This window comes from Drosophila teissieri, chromosome 2R (assembly GCF_016746235.2).
Source record: "Drosophila teissieri strain GT53w chromosome 2R, Prin_Dtei_1.1, whole genome shotgun sequence".
Lineage (NCBI taxonomy): Eukaryota > Metazoa > Arthropoda > Insecta > Diptera > Drosophilidae > Drosophila > Drosophila teissieri.
Window position 1 is genome coordinate 8,966,551 of NC_053030.1, and position 22,841 is coordinate 8,989,391.

At 46.0% G+C, this 22,841-nt stretch overlaps 2 protein-coding genes across 4 annotated transcripts in view; both read right to left on the minus strand.

The window, feature by feature from the left end:
• Positions 1 to 459: 459 nt before the first annotated feature.
• On the minus strand, positions 460 to 2,194 carry LOC122613251 (protein LTV1 homolog). The gene is made up of 2 exons (XM_043787343.1): positions 2,099 to 2,194; positions 460 to 2,039 (listed from the first exon to the last, which is right to left on the minus strand). The coding sequence occupies exons 1-2, from the start codon at positions 2,099 to 2,101 to the stop codon at positions 561 to 563; spliced, it is 1,482 nt and encodes a 493-aa protein (XP_043643278.1). The 5' UTR covers positions 2,102 to 2,194; the 3' UTR covers positions 460 to 560.
• Positions 2,195 to 2,994: 800 nt separating this feature from the next.
• LOC122612448 (serine-rich adhesin for platelets) overlaps positions 2,995 to 22,841 on the minus strand; it is a 35,835-nt gene continuing 15,988 nt past the window's right edge. For 2 of the 3 annotated variants that reach the window (XM_043786074.1, XM_043786075.1), the window contains exons 3-8: positions 20,280 to 20,464; positions 12,330 to 12,993; positions 12,190 to 12,277; positions 6,570 to 7,007; positions 6,440 to 6,503; positions 2,995 to 6,380 (exon numbers count right to left, since the gene is read on the minus strand). In XM_043786074.1, coding sequence (XP_043642009.1) covers positions 3,433 to 6,380; positions 6,440 to 6,503; positions 6,570 to 7,007; positions 12,190 to 12,277; positions 12,330 to 12,993; positions 20,280 to 20,463 — 4,386 coding nt within the window. In that variant the 5' untranslated portion in view covers position 20,464 and the 3' untranslated portion in view covers positions 2,995 to 3,432. Of the gene's footprint in view, positions 6,381 to 6,439; positions 6,504 to 6,569; positions 7,008 to 12,189; positions 12,278 to 12,329; positions 12,994 to 20,279; positions 20,465 to 20,633; positions 20,876 to 22,841 lie in introns of those variants that run through there. The other variant, XM_043786073.1, reaches the window with a different exon arrangement.

Genomic DNA, 22,841 nt, shown 5'->3' on the forward strand with positions numbered 1-22,841 from the left:
TGGTGGCGGGGTAAAAAGCCACTTTGTTATAGCATTCTTGTAGTTGGCATTGCTGTTCGCCAACTGACAATGAATTGGAGTTTATTTTATTTTCGCTTCGATTGTCTCGCTGTGGACTCCGCTTTATGTCCGCCCGTCGAGCTAGTAGTTAGCAGCTCGCAAATCGCTAGACTAAACTTGTTGTCAGCCAACCAGTCAGTAAGTCAGTTAGGGCTAATTGCCGCCAGGCAGGACATTCGCTGCGTTCTTTTCCAGGGTATCGTGATGTGGCATTGTTGTTGTGGTTTATAGCCTCGGCGCGTGCGGCGCAGTCAGCCACTTTGATTAATGGGCGACCGACAACTGACAACCGACGATGACGCCAACAGGAGGCGACATCACGGGCCGACTCCAACTCCTAATGCTAATGCATTTGATTCGGAGGAACTATTCCCGCAATCACCACAGTCACCGCAACAGTTTGTCGTTTATCCAATCCTTCGTTTATAGATATCACTTAATATATACGCCTGTGTATACATTTCACATTTAAGCCTAGAGAACAGAGCCGGAAACTTAAGCTAGACAATGGAGGCTCCCTGTTGATTGGTTCGCTGGTTGATCTTCACGTGCGTCTGCCGCTTCTTCTCCTCCTTGAAGGCCTCCGTGTTGGCCTTCTTTTCGATGCGGCGCTCGTTGCGATAGTCCTTCAGCAGGCGCTTCCGCTCCTTTTTCTCCTCGGCGGTCTCGTCCTTGGGTCTGATGGACAGAACGCTTAATGTGGAGAGTACCGATTTGGCGCACAGTGACTTTGGCCCAGTGGCAGCGGGTGATTCATCGGCCAGATTGGCAAGCGCCTTGGCAGTTAGTTGGCCATCGACCCCACCTCGCAGGACATTTGTGGGCAGTCCTGTCTTCGGGTCGATCTGAATGGGAGCTGGATTTGTGCTGGCGCTGGAACGACGACTGCGCCGTGGCTCGTCGATCACCTTCGGGTGATTGTAGATATTCGAGTAGGTGGACAGGATAGACTCGCAGTCCCACTTCTTCTGCTTAGGGTCGTCCACCTCGTATTCCACTAACTCCTCCGTGGGATCTGCTTCTCCCTCGACCACATTTCGGTACTTTTCAATGCGCTCACGATCCCACTCTTTGTTATACTCGATGCTCTTGTCCTTCTTCTTGAACTCCTGGAAGCACTGCATCACAACGGGATGTTTCTGGTGCCAGTTGCCCTCGATGTCCTCCAGAGCCAGGTCGCCCAGCTCCGGATCATCGTATGAGGCGTAAAACTTCTCGAAGCGATCGTCCAGGAGGGACAGCTGCTCATTGCGTCGGATAACGCTGGAGGACATGGAGTACTCAGTGAAGCGCGACTTGAGCTCCTCGTCGTCAAAGCGACGTTCGCGCATTAGGGGCGCCAAGCGATCCATAATTTCGTCCTCGTCTTCATCCTCGTTTAGGTCATCGGAATCGAAGTCCATGTCAGATTGCTCCTCCCCATCTTCGTCATCCCACTCCTCGTTGTCGGAGTCGCCCTCAGCCATGGCCTGCATTACGAAGTCATCATCCAGCTCTTCGTTCTCACAATCGCTGTCCAAGGCGGCCACCACATCGGGATCCCAGTCGAGACGCAAAGTTTGTGGAGCCGCCTTGTTTAGCATGCCCTCGGATTCCTCAAACTCACTGGCGAACACTGAGCTGGGCAGCATAAGCTTGGGTGCAGGGCCCGGTTTCTCGTCATCGTGGGCTTTCTGTTTTCTCGCTTGATTGGGATTCTCCATGAACTCCCAAACCACGTCGTTCTCCCGTTTCTTCAGGTGCTGCATGTAATCATAGTCGTCGTCGAAGTGAATGCCAAACGTCTTCAGCTCCTCCTGCCGCTTGGCCGGATCGGTGGGTGGCTCTGGATCCTTGGGCTTTTGCTGGCGCGCCGCCGCCTCGAGGAGCACCCTCTGCGGAGCATTTTCATCGGTCACCAGTGGATCGTGTTGACTGCGATGCACCAAATGGAAGGTGACCGCCTTCTTGCGGTCAATGTACGGCTTCTTGCCCTTAACCTGCAATGGAATATTGCCTTTGAGATAGGTTCTACGCAGTTTAAACGTGTTTTACCCACCATTATTGGATTGTTTTCGGGAAATCTTTTGTAAATACAGAGAAACACATGTGCCTGCTGGAGCTGCCACCCAGAAAGGGATTTTGTGTTACTGCCCTGCGGTCACACTGTTTTGTTCACTGCGTAGTTGCTCTTAGTGTTGAACAACGGCCACTTTAATTCAAAACAACGCGCCTATGAATCTATATTTATTGACTCGCATGGGACCAAACGTTTTTTGGGCTACAGATTAAATACAGAAACAATATTTAAGCTGAGAAAGTTCTAGTATTTTTCGTTCTATGAAATTGATCGTTTTTGAGCTTTTTTTCTGATGGTAAGATTAATTACGTGAAATATTTGTCAAACAGCTAATGATAAGAACTATAAACTGCAACTTTTTCCCATATGATTGTATGATATATTTATCATTAAAGGTAAGTAAGAAGTGAAAATGCCACACTTCCCTCCAAACAAATTATCGTCCATAGTACACAGTAATTGTACAGAGCGTACAAAATCCGGAATAGGTATAAAAAACACAATTTGTACTTGGATATTTATTAAATCGTTTTTATTTGTAGTATGTACATTTACAAACTTGACACTTCGAAAACAATTGTACACTCGCAATGTTTTAAATACACTTGGGTGTGAATATGCTCCAATTTCTACACGTTACATTCATATGGATCTGTAATCTCAGCAGACTCTAAAGATTATACATAAACAAGGGCTTTGAAACAAGTACGATACTAATAAGTAATAATAGTTAGCCTAATTAGTAAAATCAATCTCTTCTACCGGTTAAAAGCTTGCAAAATATCATCTTAAAGTAAATCAGATGTTTCGAATATCTCGGGATCCTTGCTACGCGTAATTATACTCACAGTCCTTAAAGTTTTCTTGACTTTCAATCAATAGATGTAATTTAGTTTATTTCAAAACATTTCTCGACATGCACAGAACAAATTCGAAATGAAGCCTAGTTTTCAATAGTAAGCGATACTCTGCATAGACTAAAAATAAGTATAATCTAGTCACTTTTTGAAGATCGGTATATAGTTATTGCCTATCGAGTCTTTCGGGCACCGAACCCGAGCAGGTCGTTATTGTCTTTGGATGACCTCGCCAGTCCAGCGCCCTCAACTTTGATTTCATTTGCGATTCTTTACAGGTTTTTAGCTAACGAATATAATGATAATTTGATTATTCCCTTAGTAATTTTGTTGCCTCCCAGTTGGCTTTATTTGCTTGAAGGAGAGCGCATCACTAGACAAAAGCACTTGGATTGCAGCTAGGCTAGGTACAGTCTGGTCGGCGGAGTATTCAGGCTATCCTAAATCACTAATCCATTACTTTAGCGCCTCCTTGGCCCTCTGCTCCCACTCGGCGCGTCTCTGGTGGATGCCCTTGAACTCGCCCACGGTGGCTGATCGCTCGATGGGCTTACTGGGTGCTACTGCAGCCGCTGCTCCAGATGTTGCAGTTGGTGCTGCAACAGGTGTTGCTGCTGCTGCCGCTGCCGGAGACGTTGGAGTAGTTGCTGTCGGGTTGGCCTGCTTCAGTTGGAGGGAAAACCTTTCGGCAGTTGGCCTGGCACTCCCATTACTGTTGCTGATATTGTTGTTCAGGCTATTGCGTCCCTGATTGCTGGTCTTGATGGGGGGCAGGTAGGTGACCACCTTTGGTGGCACCTTCTGTTGCTGCTGATTGTTGTTGTTGTTGTTGAGATTGCGGAAGTCGGCCACCGAATTGCGATTGGTGCTGGGGTGATGGGTCACCTGGGTCTCGCTCTTGGGCGCCAGTTTGTCCAGCTTCTCCTCGCTGTTCGACTGGTTCTCCTTGTCGCTATCCACGCTCTGTCCTCCGCCTCCACTGGGCGAGAGCTTCTTGCTGTTGCTCCCTGGAGCGGGGGGTTGTACCTGTGGCAGGGTCACAACCTCGTCGTCCTTCACTTTAAGTGAACGGCGGGCGAATACCTTCATCAGCTCGGGTGTGGGATCATCCTTGGACGGGCTGGGGTTGCCGTTGCTGCTTGCAAAGGATTTCTTGCGCAACACCACGGGGTTGGAGGTGGGTGAAGTGTTTCCATTGACCTCGAATATTTCGGGAGAGGTGGGAGTAACCGGAGTGACTGGAATGGCGGGCGTTGCTGGAATCACCAACGGAGTGGGTGGAGCAGAGTTTTCCGCCTTGGTTATGGACTTCCTGCGCTGCTCCGCCGTCCTCGATCTCTCTTCGCTTAGGAACAACCGCTTGCGATCTTCTAGAGAAAGGCGGTTACTCTTGACTGGATCCTTGGGACTGACTGGCTCCTTGGTATCTTTGACTTCCTTAACATTCTTGGGAGCACTGGGACTACTCTTTGAAAACCCATTGCTTTTCGGTGTGCTCGGTGTAGTGGCAGGAGTAACTGGAGTGGCTAATCCTTCGCTACTACTTCCATAGCTATTCCTCATACTAGTGGCACTAACGGACTTCAATTGCCTGCTCAAGCTGGGCTCCAGTGTCATCGGCCTGACCGCCGGACTAAGAGGCTTCGGCTGAGGGTGCTCCACAATCTCGATTCCCGCCATGTTCTCGCCGCTGCTCCGTCTGAAGCTGAGATCATCGTTGCTTTGACTCCGCTCCGTGGGCGACTTGAAGTTCTTGGCTAGCACCAAGTGATTGGTCTTGTTGTGCAGACGCGCCTGATCCACGCGATTCAGCTGGATCTTCATGAACTCCGGCTCTCCGGTATTCTCCACATTGCTGGAATTCCGCCGACTGCTGTTGGAGGATCCCTGCCCTTTGGCCGGAGTGGTGGGTGGGCTGTTTGAGAGCTTGGCACTCTTGGTCAAAGGACTGGCCGGGCTGGGACTTGAGTTCGCCGCAGGAGCCGTCATCTTTGCTCCCAAATCCAGCAGCTTGGGACGCTGTTTGGTCGGAGTGGTTTGCTCCTTGGGCAGCTTTTCCGCCACATTTCCGGATTTCCGCAGAACGCTCACCAAGGGTGATTTTACGATAAGGTCAATGTTCTGCTCAATCTGGGAGATATCCGCTGATCCCGGACTGCTCACTATTAGCTTTGTGGAGCCGGCCTTTTGCGGGGAGATTTTCGCAGTCGATGGCAACTGACCCGTGGATTCGGCTCGGGCCTGCAGCAATTTGTTGTCGTTGATCTCGAATCCCAGGGACACACACTTGGCGTTGGGGGACATCGGTGAACAGGGCGATTGTGGTGCCTGCTTGTAGTAGGCAGGTACCCGAAAACTTAGCGACAGATCCGGCAAACTCGGCATATTGTTGTGCACGGCGGTGGAGTCCACAGCCTCGTCCTCATAGTTTCGGAAGCTGCGGGACTTTTCAACCGTCTTGCGCTGCTTCTCCTCGTAGTACAGGGGCGAGGGCTCGTCCGTGCTGGTCTCCAACGAGTTGGAGGAGCTGGAGTGCTGGCCCACTGAGTCAGTGGATCGGGATAGCTTCTGCTGGAAGGCACTCAAGCCCACAATCCTTGGTTTCCTCTCGAAGTGCGTTGAGGTCTCCACTTTGCTCTGCTGTTCCCGCACCAAAGTGGTGGACTGGAAGGTGTCGTTGCCCCGCGAGCTCTTGGACAGCAAGTTGGTCACATCGTTGCCCGAGGTGATCTTCTCCAGCGGAGCAGCGCCCAGTTCCTTGGGCATGTACCGCTGTCTGGCGGCAGGACCTGATTTGGGCTTTATTGCCGTGGGTGGATGTGGATGCACTCCGTAGTTACTGACCATGGCGTTTAGTCCGTGCTTGCCCTCGTTGTGGATTTCCCGCTTGATCGTTTGTCGCGTCTCCTGGATGTGCTGCTCGTGGGATGTGGCACTGCGTGACTTGTCCGGCACTTGGAGCGCATCCCGAGCAGCGGCCTCCAAGCAGGAGGTTGAGATCTGCAGCTTCTTGGCCACACTCTGGCTGGAGTCCGTATCCTCAACTCCGTCGTTGGCCCTGGCTATGGATCTCTTGGAGTTCCGATGGATCAGCCTGCGCAGGAATCCACTCTCGTTCTCCTTTTCCCGCTCGTTGGCCAGGAAGTCATCCGCATCCGTGGAAGACTCTCCTCGATTCTCCAGCAATGTGTTGGTCTTGCTGCTCAGACCTCGGAGTCCAAACATGTGGGACGTCGTAGAGGACGAGCTTGTGGTCTTAGTGGTGCTGGTGATGGTGGAGCTCTGATCGATTGTATTGGTTCGCTTGGTCGTCACCGAGCTGGTGGCGTTGGCCTGGACCGGTGGTGCAATGGCAGTTAGAGTCTTCGGTGGCAAAGAGCGCGTCTTGATCTTGAGATCGGCTTCTAAAAGCGAGAGATTCGTTTAGACAATCAGCTGATCTAATGAATTCAACTTTTCTTACCGTGTACAGCTCGTAATCCAGGACTCGGCTTTGGCACATCCTCATTGGCCTCCGGAATGGAAGTCTGAAAGATAATAATAATAATGTGAATAAATGAAATGTTACTCCGGGATTTATCATATCCACTTACCTCCAATGTCATGCGATGCTGCCTGGTGGGTCCTTTCTTTTTCACAGGTCTGATGGCCATTTTGTGTTTGGCGGCCGCGTGGGAAAGGCGATGACGTTCTCCGCCCACGGCGTCCACGTCGTCCTCGTGATGTGATCGCAGTATATCCGAGCCCATCGAGATCGATGAACTGGTGGAAACTCGCGAGTGGTGACGGTATTGATGGGAGCTCTGGCTGTCCTCCGTCTCCACTTCGGCACTATTGACACTGTGCAAGCTGAGTGAAGACACCTCGCTCTGGTGGCCCCGCGACTGGTGACCCACTCCGGAGGTATTCCTACTGCTGGTTCCACCCGCTGCCCTCCGTTGCGGAGAAGCCGGGCTGCGGGGCAGACCCAAATCCTCGTCAGAGGCATCGGGTCTGTTTCGTCGCTTGCGCAGGACATCCGTGAGTTCCGCCTGAAAAGGGAATTTATAAACATGTTATTCGGGTTTTGTTGGCATAGGGCATGTGGTTGATGGTTTAATTTCTGGTGGGTTACCCAGCTTTTCCAGCGGAAAACGAAACGAGCCCGCAGACAACTGCGTCCCAGGCGACTCTCGCCCATGGAAGAGCCACCCAGCTTCATCTTGAAGGGATTCTGCTTAAAGTCGATCATTTGGTGGGCCTCACAGCGCGGACGAGACTACAAATGACTGATGGGTAATCCCCGATTTAGCTGGGCAACTGTGGCTACCGAAGAAGCCTGCGATTCCGAATAGATTGCACAAAGACACTCCCCATTCTTACCGCAAACGAAAGCTGGAAGGGATTGGACTGCGCCCTGAGAGAACCCGAACCTCCGGCTACCATTGTGACGTGAATGTGACTATGGAAATGTCGCTGCCTATGAGGATCACGCGATCTCAAAGATTTCACTTTCAACTCGAGCAGCGGCAACTGACGACACCAAAGTGCAATGTGCAACTGAAGATTTCGATGCAGATGCATCTCGAGTGAAATGAAAACGAAAATGGGAATGGGAATCTGAATGGAAATGGAAATGGCGATGGCGTCGCATTTGCTTTTTACCTAGACGAACACAATTGGTGCAGGGCAGGCACTGAAGATCTGTTCATTGTCAGCTCTCGACCGAGTTTCAAGGGTACGACTCGAGGCACCCGACCTCTGTCCACAGAGTAAACAAACGAGTCCGAAGCGAGGAAGAATCCCTCCTCCAACTCCGGAATTCCCGCCTTCTCGTATCCCATGTCGTTCATCTATCAGTGTTTGCGGCGCGTGACGTCGCCATCTGTTGGTTGGACTCATTTCTGGTGGGGATGCTATTTTTGGGAGCTCGTTGCCCGAGGATTAAGTGCCGGGCTGGTTCAGGTTAAAGACCTCGCCCATCAATTCTAGCTAAACAATTGCAATTGGGGATTTGGGGGCGAGTTCAATGTTCTGCAAGATGATCAGCAGCGACGCCTGCATCCCAAGGTACATATAAATCCTACTTAATTAAAAGCATATTTCACATACATACATATTATATATAGTGAAGTTATTATTGTGTTTATGCTTTTTTAAAAATTATAGATCACATTTACTTGGCCTTACAAAGGGCAGATGTATCTCACATATGGTTTTTATTTCCCTACATCTTCTTAAATAAGAATCATATGAACTACAAGCTGTTAATATCTTTTAACTTAATATTTTTCTGATTATTTCCTTTTCTATCAACTTTATCCTTTTCACCTTGTACTTCCGCACTAAATGGAAATATAGTTTTACATAACCTTGTACAGCTGCTTCTATTCCGCGGAATTTTCGGCGGATCGTGTAGTTGCCATCCGCAGGTAGTTGCCATCCTGCGTACCTTAACCCATTTCGCACCGGAGCTACCTGCACCGGATAGCCACTTCTCAGCCAAGTTCCACTTCGGCTTTGAGTGGGAAAATCGCGGAGCGGACTCGACCAGTCGTCACGTTCACTGATTTATTGGCCCACTTGGCGAGTGGGCCAACTCGCGTTGAAGGAGGAGACAGCAGAAGGGGGAACCAGTGGCTGGTGGTCGGCTCCCAACATGGCCACACACAACCGCCAACATTGATTACCGCAATCCAAGAGAGGGGTTTTCGTCCAGAGAACGGGCACAACAGTTGGCCAAGTGGGAGGCATGGCAATCGCTTTGAATTAAATGCAATTGCATCATTGCGCCGTCCGAGTTGCATTTCAAACGCGGCTCAAACAAATGGCCGCCATCTGCAAGTGGGATAAATGCTCCAAAGTGTGCACATTTACCACCGGTAGCCCCGATCGGCGAATGGTTAGCGTGAATTGACCCTGACTTCGACCATAATCTTTCATATTTATATAGACCAATTGCAATTGCATGAGACATTTAATTCAATTGGTACAAATGATACCGCATGTGGGTAAATCAAGGCAATGGGTCCATTGCTTGCTTTTAACAGCTCAAAGAACTGCGTTTTGTTTGTAGTTTGCTAGATAATAATTGTCTATGAATAGTTCCCGCACTATCTCTCACTCATAGATATATTCCTGAAGTACAAGTAAATCTCTGTCCCGAAACCAATGTAAAGTCTAAGAAACAACACCTAAATGAATTGTAGTTTCTAAAACTACCTTTACATTATATGCTTTCTAAACACTATTGATTTACTAGTCATACATTCTAAGCGCTTCGCTTTAGCGATGTTAAGATTGGCTTTCTCCCCAGCAGACAGACCCAGTGAACACTGAAGAACCCTTCTCCACACTCTCACCCAACTCAGCTCCTCCGGCTGCCTCACATCACAACGCCACATCAAATCGCCGCGAATCAATTTCTCCTCGGCTGTCAACCCAAGTGGCGGAAAGTGGGGCCGGGAAGTGGGCCAGTAGAAGTGGCCAGCCGATATGGACGTGGGCCGCATTTTTCGCCAACTCCAGAATGCGCCCATCGGCGTGCGAAGAAATGCAATTAAAATCCTAACGCGGATGCGCCGAGGACGACTGAACGATTGGACATGGAACATGGTACATGGGGGCCTGAGTGCTCCTAATGGACGCGGAAATCGGTGCGCTAGTCAAATTCAGCAGTGGATGATGGGTTACGTAATATCTGGGAGTGCGGCCCACCAGACGGGAAGTGCCACAGATCTCATGTCGCTGCAAACGAATGTAGGCCGAAAATGAAATTTCAAGTGTCGGGAGCTAGGAAGAAGTGGTTTCTGCCCTCCCCATTCCCCGCCAGAGTTGGTCAATTAGCGCAGAGCGTGTGAAATGGTTCCCCCTTCAATCCACACACACCCATCTACATCTACATCCACATCCATGTCCACATCCAAGTCCAAGTCCGATGACGGCCATGCTCGCTCCCAGGCGATTTTAATGCGTGTTACCGTGTTACCATATCGCTGTCATTCCAAGTCGTCCGGACTAAATGCCCGCCCCTCTCCGCCGGCCATCAAATCGCTCGACTGCATTGTCATTTAGTTTTTCCATTATGGCCATCGTGTAGATGTTTTTCTCTTTCTATTTATCCGCAATTAATTCATCAAACTGGTTGCTTGGCCAGGAGCTCTGACTCTGGGATCACATCTGCTGCACATCGGCTGGTAAATATTTATAGACCTAAGCTCGCTTTCCGACCTGCTCTTCAGCTTTTCAGAGGAAAGTCGCCAAGTGCACTCGACTGGCTGGAGGATTAGCAGGGAGCCGCAGGACAGAATGGTCTTAGAAAATATGTATACTGGAGAACGAACGACGACGTCTGTGGGGCTATGATCCCCTCCTATAAGTGCTTTTAAATATTTTCCAAGAAAATAACAAGACAAGATAAAGTACTTTGAATACTTTTAGTATTGTCTTTTAGATTTTACTACCTAGCCTTTTTCTAATTAGCAAGGTGTATATTACAAAAGCCACCTAATCTAAATCTATCTAATCTCCTATCCTTGAATAATACAATTTAATGTTTAATAATCTATCGCCCGAATTCCCTCCAGCACTTGGGACTTCCGCCTAGCTAATCCAATTAATCCGACAACCAGGGAATCGCAGTTCTTTCAATCTCCACCACAGTTACCCAGTTGGACCGTTAAATCGCAGGTTCAGTAACTTTTTCACTTGGCTAGAGTCCAGGAATCTCGAGGATCGTGGACATAGCGCGGATCGGAGTCGGTTTCGAAATAGTAATCGCAATCGGAATCGGAATCGTGGAAATCGTGTGTCTTCACTGGCTAAAGTCTCGATGCAAACTGATTTAGCGGAAAACCTGCAGGAGTTCAATAGCATAGAAACAGAAAGAAATGCGATTTATTTGCTAACCAGGTTGGCAAATAAGCTGGGAGCCCGCGGAGTGAAAAGCGGGGCGCCGGAGGAGCACTGGCCAAGTGGAAAAAAGTGGAATAACAAGAAGCGGCCAAGCGGCCAGGCGACCAAGCGACCATCGGCTGCCAACTGCCAACTCGTTTGTCCAGAAACCGAAGAAGCAATAGAAGTAGCAGCCGACTGCCGGGAGAAGAAGCCGCAAATTGCCACGCGCTGCCAGAGGTGGAAAATCGCCGGGAAAAGCGGGAGTTTCAGGGGGGGAAAAGCGGTTGGCGGGTGGTGGAAAGACTTACTGCATGGGTGCACAGAAAGAAAATATTGGGTCGTCAATAAATAGGCTATTATCAGCAACTAAAGTTTTAAGTAATTATATAAATAATTAATCCGTAAAATTAAAATCTAAAATCTTAAAAAATTTAAATCTTTGGATTCTATTAGAGGATGATAAAATGATTCGTTAATCGCTAAAATATCAAAGTAAGTTTGATTAACAGCAAAGATTTTAGTTTCCTTAAATATCAACTTGTTTAAATCGATTTTTTGTAGTGCCACAACTAACTTTGGTTTCTGTTTCCAGTTGCAACTTGCAAAACTCGTGCGTTGGCTATAGTTTTTCTTTTTCACTCAAAAAGAAGAGAAAAACGCTCAACCGACTTATGCATTAATGTTGATAATGATGTTCACGATGAGGTTTCATGAGTCTATTAGATAACCGTCTCAGCCAGACTATTTTATTTTCGACTTTCCTTTGGCACAAGTCTCAAGTCGATTTAATTAGTTTAGTTTGCAATTGTTTTTGAAGTTGCTAAATAGTTGTATCTGATATGGGGAATATCTCCAAACCAAAAGAACTACGATTGTCGGGAGTTATTCAACTTTCCCCATGGGAAAAACACTCAATTAATAGATGTTCTGTATCGAAGATAAGTCAGCTAGCTAATCAAAGATGTGTTTTCCCCACCAATCTCGAAAATTAAAAAGCCTTAAAAATCAGAATCGTAGTGAGTCAATGGACTCTGGAGCAGATTTGGTCATCACAAATGCAGTAACCAGTGCCAACAAAGCCACCAATTGACTTTGATTAAAATCAATTTAGATTGATTGCAGCTCAAGTGCTCAGATAACAATCACATCAAGCGGATTCCCCCAGTGACCCGAGGTCCGTGAACTTTGTTCAATGAAGAACAAAAGTGAAATCACTTCCTATTGCAAAAGCATGAGCTATAGAGTCCAGTTCTAATGGGTCAAAGAAATCTGATTTCAAAGGGAAATACGAACTGATTCCCTCCATATTTACCAGCTATTAAATACTCTGCAACTCACCTTGAGTACAATGGATAGACTGCTGGCTGTGGCCGACTCGGAGAAGACGCTGTCATGTGACTGAGACAGGGTGTCCCGAGAGTAGTCTCTGAAATCGAACATTGTACCACCATTGTCGTTTCGAGAGGAGATGAACTCACCCGTCCACATCCAGGAGGCGACCTTCGCTGAGGCAGCGCTGGCTGTCGGAGATGTCAGCGGCACCACCAGCTCCAGGTCCAGATCCGGATCCTGAGCCCAAGCCTATGCTGGACTCCAGTTCCTGCGAGGAGTCACCCACACTGCGAAGATGGCGCTGTTGGATTCTCTGCTCGGCAAAATAGCTGCTCCGGTTGAGGAGAAGGGAGTCCGGGAAGACGGCCACGCCGCCATGCTGTCGCTGGGCCTGGTACATGGCTTCCTGTGGAGACTGCGACTGGGATGGGGAATCGGGAAGAACTGCCACCTGGCTGTGGTCCTGCTTGCTGGCCCGCTTTTTGCCCAGGAGCACACTCAGCAGCTCATCGCGATGCGAGCCGTACGATTTGGACTTGGGCAGCGATTGCGTCTGGTAGTTCTCCTTCAGTTGCTTCGGATTCAGGGGGGATCCTGGTGGCGAGGCGATCCCGCTGCGCAGATTCTTCTCGCTGCTGCTGCTGGCGGGCGGTGGCAAGGTGTTGCAGGATCCGGGTCCTGGCGACTGACAGGCTGCAGGACTGTCCGCAGAGCTATTGATCGTGCGTCGCCGGAAGATGCGCCTCAGGTTACGGAGCGGATGGAAACGACGACGCTTCTGCTGCTGTTGTTGCTGCTGATTTGGGTGCTCTGGAAGGACCAAGAAAGACGTTTAGGAACTAGGCTTAATATAAAAACATTTTTTTTTTTAATTTTTATTTTGAAATACAAAGAAAGAGTAGTTTTCCAGACGCTTGCTGGTGTCATTGTCCCAAACCATAAAATTTACGCATCTATGCCCAGAATTTAAACTTACTGTTGCGTAAAAATGATCACAATCGAAATATTATGCGAAAACATTAGGACCCATAACGTCGCTTAAAATATTTGTAACACTTGCATTCAAAACACATTTATTTCTATTAATTAATAAAGATGTATATTAAATCCGTGTGTTTTATAAGTTTATTATAACTACTGCTGCGTTGGGGAAATCGTTAGATATATACTTGTATAGATATGTTACCTAAATTTCATTAAAATTTAAAGATATTTTAATGTCAAGTAGGGCCAGATGTCAAGCAAGGCAATGTATTCAAAGCTCCCGCTTTGATTGACAGGCGAGCATAAATATTCCGGAGTGAGGGCAAAATCGCTTGGGATTAGGTTTTCACACTCAGGCGAAGGGAATTAAATTATCGGCGATGGGAATTACGTTATCGCAGCAACAGCCAGCGAATCTTATGCCTTCTCCCTTTAGTAGATTCAATTTGAAAAAGGATTTCCATTAAAGTGATGACATAAGTTCACTTTGCAATCAGTACTTCCGTAAAATAGCGCAAACAGTTCATAGTAACTTCCGAGGAAGTGGTCAACTTCATAGGTTACTCAGCTGTTGAACCAATCTTTTGTTAATAGAATCGTTCTGTCATTCATGAGAAGTTAGGACGCCAATACACCGAAAACCAAATGAGCGATAAGAAGTAAACAATAAGCGAGTGAAACGCAGCGAATGGTACAAGAAACATGACCATAAATAGGCAAAAGTTGAAGACCTCTCAATTGGTGGAAGTTCCCAGCCGAATGAGAGGGAAATACGCAGGGATTAGGAGAGCGACAGGGACGGCTTATATACATAGGTGACTCGTCGATAAGAACGATTGGGCACCACGTGAAGAACCTGTATAGAGGCTTACTCGACAAGGTCATATCGTATCTCAAGTTGGCGCGATACACAATACCCAACTTCCCAGACGAAGAACAATTGCATACGAAAATCCGAAAGAGAAAAAGGGGTTATGGAAAACGCTTATCAATCGATTTGCGTTATCTTAAATAGCTTTTATGGCTTTTATTCCTTTCTGAGTGTCTGTAGACGCCAACATGTTTGCACAATTAAGATGGCCGATAAGCAGGAGAAAGAAAAAGAACCATTCGTTATCGATCACAAAGAAATTATTGCTTTTTCCAGGTACACGAACTAGTAAGTATGCCCATGCATCAGAGCTAAGTGAAGTGTAAATACTACGACTTGGAAGACTTTGTTGGGATTTTATGTATGGGCTTATAATCAATATGTTTGTCCACTACAACTGGTGACCTCATTATTCGCAGAGCGTACTGATAAGCCCTTCCGTCATCTGCGAATATTTAACATCTCCCAAGTGACTCACGCATCATCACTCTTTGTGTGTCATTGCCAGAAATGAAAGTTCGGAGAGTAAATACCCATCACTCGGTGGAAAGTCTGCATACCAGCAGTAAGTGCATATATTAATTAGAGAAAAGAACGCCGCTAACGGAAGTACAAGAATTTCGAAAAATAAATCAAAGAACTCAGCCAAGAAAGCTTCGACCTCCAATCAAAAAAACAGTCACGTTTTGGGGCCGCGACACGCGAGCACCGAAAGACACTATATACACAGTATATACATTTATATTGTGTATGTACAAATTTGTTTATGGCCAAACACATGTGTAGTCATGGGTACGACTACTTCATTTATGTTTTTTTGATGGCTCGATTTTAATGATTAATTTCACCTGCGTTGGGGCTGGTCATCGCTTGATTAGTCATGGAAAAAAAAAGTAGTACGCCATACAAATATGACGCGTGGGGTAAGAGGACTCCCAGTGGCACGTCATTCTATTTACGAGTATTGCCCCTTGGGGTGTCTGGCTGTCGGCCTCGGTTCGTCTCCAAAATTGCTTGGGGATCGGGGGCTAATGGAATTTGAACGTCAAGCGCCCAAAAGAGGGAATTACCACCCCACTGAACAAGTGAAAATTGTTTATTTATGGAATGCCTAATTGGGTCAGCAGTCAGTCTTTTTTTTGCGCCGAGTGCCGAATGGAATTACTTCTGCAGCCTACCGAAGTTCTTAAATTAATTAACCAACAGGCGCCCATCTCAGATTGAAAAGTTTCGGCTTGGCTCAGTCTGACGAAGCTGTGATTCAATTTATGAGGCAATCCCGATTACATCAGCATTGTGGATACATTATTTCTAATTCATCTTGTCTAAAGTCTATGGAGCAAGATTCGCCATTGCCTGAGCACCCATATTGTTCACTTGGCTGTGCCCCTGTCATCAGTTTGGGTTTCGCTTTTTCCGCGAATGTGGGCGAGATCTTGGCGTCATTGTCATCTTTGGCTTGGCACTGCTTTGGGCTTTGGGCATTGGTAATTCATCAAAAGCGATTTTCGTCTTTTCAATTTGGCAAGCCGATGCCCAGGGGATTAATGCTAGCTCTAATAGCAACTTCGAGTGCCCACGTGGGACTTTTGGAGGTGTTCGAGTGACACCGATTGCCATTCGATTCTGAATTTGCAATGCCAAAAAGGTTGGGCTGTGGGTTCGTTATTTATTAATTAATCATTGGCAAAAACATTCCCAAGTCTCAACATGCAAATTGTGCAAATCAAATGGCGAACAACTTTTCAACCGATTGCAGTAATTGGAGACCTTTTTTGCCAGTTTTCGCAGCGTTTCTTTACTTGCCAGCGGATGTGAGCTCGACCAGCTCTTGGGATTGTTGTATTGGGTAAGGTCAAGTGAGCCACGCCCACATCCCACCGGCCGCCTCTCGGGGGGAGGGGGTCTACCCCATGTGGGCAGCTTATCCGCTTAACAAGTGCTGAGTTCACTTGCGTGGAATAAAAATAGCGAGCCATCGCGGAGAACGAGAACCAGCACCAGCACCAGCACCCGAGGCCCCAAAGAGGCAGACAAAAGCTCCAAGAATTGCACAACTCTGGCAGCAAAATAAAATGAAATGAAATAAAATAAAAACGGGTCTCGGGGCCTTCAAATGTTGCCTCTACTCGGGCATATAGTAAATTGCAATGCTGTAAGCCTCGAGAATGGTTGAATGCTATGCCGATGGATTGGCCAAGGTTCGTTGAGTTTGTTGGTCAAAGAGTTCAACAGGCGTATGATTAATTACATCAACACTGCGAATAATCGCCGAGTTTCCAATCAACTGCTGCGTAATTGTTCCACACAGAGACTGGGATATCGCCGCCTGGCTGTATCAGTGCATTTGCGGCTATAAAGATTAGACATAGTGCCCAATAACTATAAATAACTTGGGCGTACGACTATCGGAGAGCTATCAAAGATGGTCGAAGAAAAGGAAATGGCCTCAAATGGTAATCCCCTTCGATTATTTTGATTACGTATTTCTTGAAACTTCATAATCCAATACTGCGTGCAAAGTACACGAGAAGGAATGAAATTAGAAGACAATAAATGCCAAGGCGTAGGAACTTTCAATATAGTTATAATATATCATACAATATTGGTAAAAATATCGGATAAAAAAAGGTGTACTTAGTCCTAATAGCAGTATATATCATATATCTCATGAGCTGATTAATAAGTACTTGCTAATGACAAAGTCAATTGTTTTCCTAATAGAAAAGGCTTGAATGTAATGTGCTAAAAACCCTATTTGTGTACATACTCTGAAGTTTATTTCTAGCAATTTTAATAAAGATCAAACGCCAATCAGAGCCTATTCCAGAGAAGACCTATCGCCAATCTCTGGGCCAAAAGACGTCGAGTGCAATCAGTCGTCTGCGTGCCAATGGCCACGGCTTATCAGTTTTAACCAGGCCAAAACGAGGTGCGCACTCGAACGCGACAAATCACAACGACAACGAGTACGGCAACGGCAACGGCGGTACAACGCAGCAAATTGATTACACAACTCATGTGGCACTTCAATTAGAGGCGCCGGCCAATTGGACCAATCCCCATCAGCTCGTAACGAGGTTTCTTCGAGGAGAGATGGGATTGAGCCGAAACAAGCCATTATCAGCGCTTGATAAGCTCCAAACGGATGTCAACTTATATAATGGCCCATGGTTTTGTGGGCCAAGTGTTAGTTTTAAACTAAATGCTCATCGTTTTAATTGGGTTGTAATACTCTTTGTTAGGAGGCACTCATCAGTCAGAAATTATTGAAATGCAAATTCAAAACAAAAAGCGTTCAGTGCTCAGTAGCTACACAATTTCACAAATTTCGCTCTTCGTTCTAGTCCAAAAAATGCACAAAAACACAATACGTTTTATTACCTGTTTAAATATGTATCATGAGGCCGAAAATAGCGGCAGATGTTTTATTCAACTGAAGAATTCCCGCGAATTGTTTACTTTACTGATTGTTGCCTTTTGTAAACAAGCTTGTTTTTTAGTTTTTTAGTTAGAAGACAGAATATGGCATATATCTTTGGGTATATGTAAGTATCTGCTTTAGTTGAACTTCACTTTGCAGCACACACAAGTTTGCACTTAGTTCGATGACTCCAGTGGTGTATGTTTTCCCGATATTATTGATTAAACTTTGTTGACTTTTGCATCTTTCGTATATCTTTGTATCTTTGGGATTCGGATTGATCGCTAGCAGCTGGCGAATGGCGGATTGGGATTACGGATGGGATTGAATATTGCAATTGCATTCAGCGACAATTCAATTAGTGCAATAACCGGCGCGACGCGTTCGGCAGCGAAATTGCTCACCTGTTCAGGTGGAGCGGAGCGCACAGAATGAATTGAATCAATGGGACAGCGCGAAAGACCGCCATGGAAATCGAAATAACAGACCCCCAACACAATACAAGCAAATGATACTCACTCTCGGGCACTGAAATTGAAATCTACGAAAACGAAACGAAGCGAAAAGCCCGAACAGACCCCACAAAACAAGGAAAAAGCGAACCAGCGTACTCAACTGAACTCGGCTAAAATGAATCGAATCGAGTCATCGACAGCGGGATTGGGCTTATTGGCGCGTTGTGTTGCCAATTCGGACTGATTAGCGTTTCTTGGCTCGCTGCAGGTGTCTGCCTGCCGTCTGCGCGGCTAACAGCGCTGTTAACAGCACAAGAGCACAACAGCACAGTGGGCCATAAATGCGATTTAACGAGCCTAATCAAGAAATCAAACCTCAACAAGCTTACGACTTCCGCGAGTGTTCCCTAAAAGATACCAACCACTGTTTTGTGCAATCAGAGCTAATGTGGATAGGTGCAATCGTTACAGTCGGACCATTAAAATGGTTTTCTAATTTAAAAATAAAATGTTATGATTAATAAAACCATACATATGTATCAACTGAATAACTTACATTTGCGAATACTGTATTATTCGTGAAAGCATTGAGTAATTGGAATGACATTTAACCAAGTTTAATTATATTAAAAGCATTAGAATAAACTTAAACTTGTTATGACCTACTGCCTTTACTTGAATATGCCGAGTTCTTGAAGGCAATGAAGTATGGAACTTGTCATTCATGAAGTTTCACCCACTGTCCATCGATCCATTTATTCACGTTGCGACCCACACAGGTGAATAGTATGAGTGCGGTCCGTTATTGTTGATGGCGTTTCTTTGTGGGAGTTGTCATAACGACCACGGTTGGGGTGACCCCAAATGGATAAAGCTTCCTATTCCCATTACGAATCCGCTGGCAGAACCCATGAGGTCGGATTCGCTGTGCATTTGCATTAGCCGTAGAAAGTTGGGGGCGTTAATTAGCACGTGTAGCCAGTAATACCCACAATTATATAAACATTATCCAGTTATTCAGTTGTCGGTGCCTATACTATGAGGGCTAGCCCAACGAAAACAAATAGACAAAGGCCATTTCACATGTGAACTGAACTATATACAACGTGCAGTAGCAGCCATGTGGATGTGGCTCAATCTGAATATGTATTACGGCCACTTTTATCTCTAGCTCATTGTATCTGCATCTGTATTTGATTCAGGGGGAGGTGGCGTCGACAAACCGAAAGCCAAACAACCCACTAATTATGCACATACGAAACAGCCAACAAGCCACATCTTACATCTCTGTGCGTGCCCAACCGTCTGCCCAAGTCGGACATACCCCAGCCTCGTATAGGGTGTTTACAATAACATGGCTTTGTTGGGTTGTTGGTACTACACACACTTTCCTAACTACCATACGATCTGCAGAGGGTTCACGTCTCTGAACTCTGCAATGCGATTCCAACAAAGATAGTTCACTCAGTTTTCAAGGAAGAGCACAGCTCCAATTCCGTTCCATATGATCGATGGCATTACTACGGCATTACTCCCGCAAGTGATGCAATCCAGTCTGCGGATATTTTAAGACAAGGCCGGGTGAAGGGAATTCATTGTACTTTAACAATGCATAGTCATAAGGAAATTTCCTATTTTAGTAGTCCAATAGTAGAAGGAATTTGAAATTTATTATTTCCTTAAAAAAGAAAAGGATATGTTACTCTATGATACTAAAAGTATAACGTGTATCCAGCATAAATCCCTATAAATATCTAGAATACGTTATGTTAGATTTTATACTGTCTTCTTTTAAGCTTCCTATGGAAAATGATTCACGAACAGTGCGCAACAAAGAGTTAACATTATCATATATTTAGCATCAATAGTATTGCATTATGCGGATAAAAATACGTATGCGGATATTTTACTACAAAGATATGTTGGTTGCCAGGGACTTTGCCATTGATGGCTTTTCATGGCGTCACATATATTGGCCTTTCCAAAGCAGATCAACAGATATTCAATGGCCATCAAGCATCCATAAAGCCAAGGCTTAACCTGCCCAACTGCTATCAACCCTCGGGGATGGCAATCAAACCAAACTCCAAGCCTTTGGCAATCAGCGAACCTTTTCGCAACCCGTGTCCTGGGGGATTTTCCCGAAATGATGAACACGTGAAGGAGAAATCCTCAATATTGTAAGCGATTCCCGGAAAGCGAGAGCCACGGCCCCAGGGCAATTTCATAATCCCACATTCCGCACTTGAATGATTTAATAACGCAGCCCAACGAGAAATTCCTTGGCAGGAATACGGGATGTGTGTGTTTGTTTGTTAGCCCAGCTCGTTGGGGGTATTACGAAACCAATTAGATAACTCACCGGCGGTCGGGGACTGGTGGGCATCGTTTCCTGGACTGGAGATGGGCGTTGAGGTGGCCCCATGGCTGTGCGAGTGGGCGTGGCCCTCCGGCAGTGACAATGGTCCCCCGGCACAGCTGGCATCCAACTCCGATTCCAGCGGCGGCGAGTTTTCCCTCACACACGACATCAGGCCGGAAGACATGCTGGAAAAAGGGAAAACTATTTGTAATTGCCATCTGCGAGTATGCGGTGTTAGTAGTATTAGTAGTATTAGCGCAATAGAAATATCTCTTCTCTGCGGTGGATGACTACGACCACGGACTCTTCCGCATCGGAGTCCTCCGTAGGAACCTCCCCTGACTTAGCCCGTACCCATCGCTCAACTGCACTGACATCCAGCGACATCGCACTAATGGATCTCCATTATGGCGGTGTTCTGGGGGAAATTAAACGTCATATTGCATTCGCCGTAAAAGCCACCACAACCTGGCGGAAAACTCAGTCTGCAGAGTGACAGGGTGACAGTGTGACAGGGCAATTGGTTGAGAGAGTCCTTAAGTTGTGGCATTTAATTCAATTTGTGCGGATCTAAAACATAACTACTTATTGAATGCTGGGTAATTTGATGTGTTGACTTGGTAATTATAGATAAACACTAAAGGCCTACTTGACAGTCTTTCACAATTAAAACAATTACCTGCCAACCGAAGAATGCAATAAGAAAGAGTATGAATCCAGTTTGAAAGTGACTCCCCTCTTAAAGAAACAGTCTAGTTTGGACAATTTACAAATAATTTTCATACTTGTGCCTTTAAATTCAATAAAATGACTCATGCAAGTTTTAAATGAATCAATCATTTCTTGTGAATATTTTTAGTTACGCCTAAAGAATTTTTGGTTTATTTATTAAGAAGACAAGCAATATATTTCGGTTTCACATAAATGACAATATGCTCAGAGCATTAGGAATTAATGTGATTCACAATGATTTAAATGCCAAAACTTACTGTCGCTCTGACCAACCAGCCCATCCTTAGTTCAGTCAACCCACTTGATCACCCCGAGTCATCCAATAAATAAAAGTCATGGCCCGGCAAGAGCAGAATGCATCTTCCATTTGCTCGGCGGATTCCCTCGAATCGCTTGCATCGAAATCGCGGCTGGTCCAAAGGCATTTCAAGGAAAGCTATTTCCATCTAGGAATTTGCCCCTTTTCCTGAACTCTGTGGCCTGCAGACTCTGTCGATGTGCATATGCCTTTGGCTCATGGTCTTCCTCCGCTGTCTTTGCCTTTATTTTGGCTTTTCTTTTGGCTTTGAATTGGCGCCGGACGAATGGGTCGTGAGTAATGGCTTCTCGAGCAGATGATTCATGCCAAGTTCGGGGATGCCGAACACTCACAGACGTTGTGAGATTTATATTACATCAGGCGCATCTTGGGTCACTAACATGATTTACGAGTGGTTCAAATGAGATGGTTTAATATTTGTTAGCCTGCGCCATAAACAATCATTGATTGATTAATTGCTAGAAATGTTTAAATGAGCACTCATTCTACATTCTACACTTTTTCATTTCTTAAACGAGAAACACACTTAGTCAAGGAACCCTTGCATAGCGAATTAAAAGGTAAAACCAACAATATTTCGTTGTTAATCTGCTCAAATGGTAGTATAACTCAAGAGCTTTTCATAATGGCTAAACGTCAACTAATTAATAATTTTATGCTGTTGACACCTTTTTCGCTGCATACTTTTGGGCAGTCTATTTATATGACAAGCAGGTTGTAATTAGCGCGTTTGCGAGCGAGTAACTCAACTACTAACGCTCCAGCTCCACAGGGCCAGTGAGTTAACCCAGTTAGTGGGGCTGTCCAAAGAGCGTTGAGCTGACATTTGACCCCTTTAAGGCAACAACCCCACCCACAAGGCGATGCGAACGTGTGTTCCGTGTGCACAGAGTATTTGATGTGCTAATTAGTGGGGAGCACACCCCCCTTTGGACCCCCTTTGCCGCCCCTTTAACCGCTTGAAGCAAGCGCAAATTGCAGTTTAAGCGTTTTTTGCGCATCGAAATGGAAACTGCAGCCGCGGATTCGTGTCGACTCTCGTGGGTGCATGAGTGCACCCATGCACCCAGTTGATAAAATGATGAAGAGCTTCGTAACGATGATAGAAACCGCGGTGACGATGGCGATGACGATGATGCTGATGTTGATTGGGGCAGACAAATGAGCAGCTCTCAGCCAGCCAACACAACTGCAAAATGTTCATTTCGTTTTGAGCATTGGTTAATTAAACGGAATGACTGAACTGGAGGTCTGTACTGCGTATAGATGCTATAAATGGGGGATCAGTCCACTAAATACGATTTTGGCATTGAACTTGGGGGAATGCCAAGGCGAAATTCATAAAATCTTCCAATTGAGCTGGGCATGAGTGGAAATTAGATCGCTAAATAGTATAGTTTATGAGTCAAGTTTGTTTACGAATCATGCACTCGAAATAAATAATTCACTTTGTCAATTAAGCATTTTTAGCAATATGTATTCAAACCAAATATATTAGTCTTTGTCTGAGG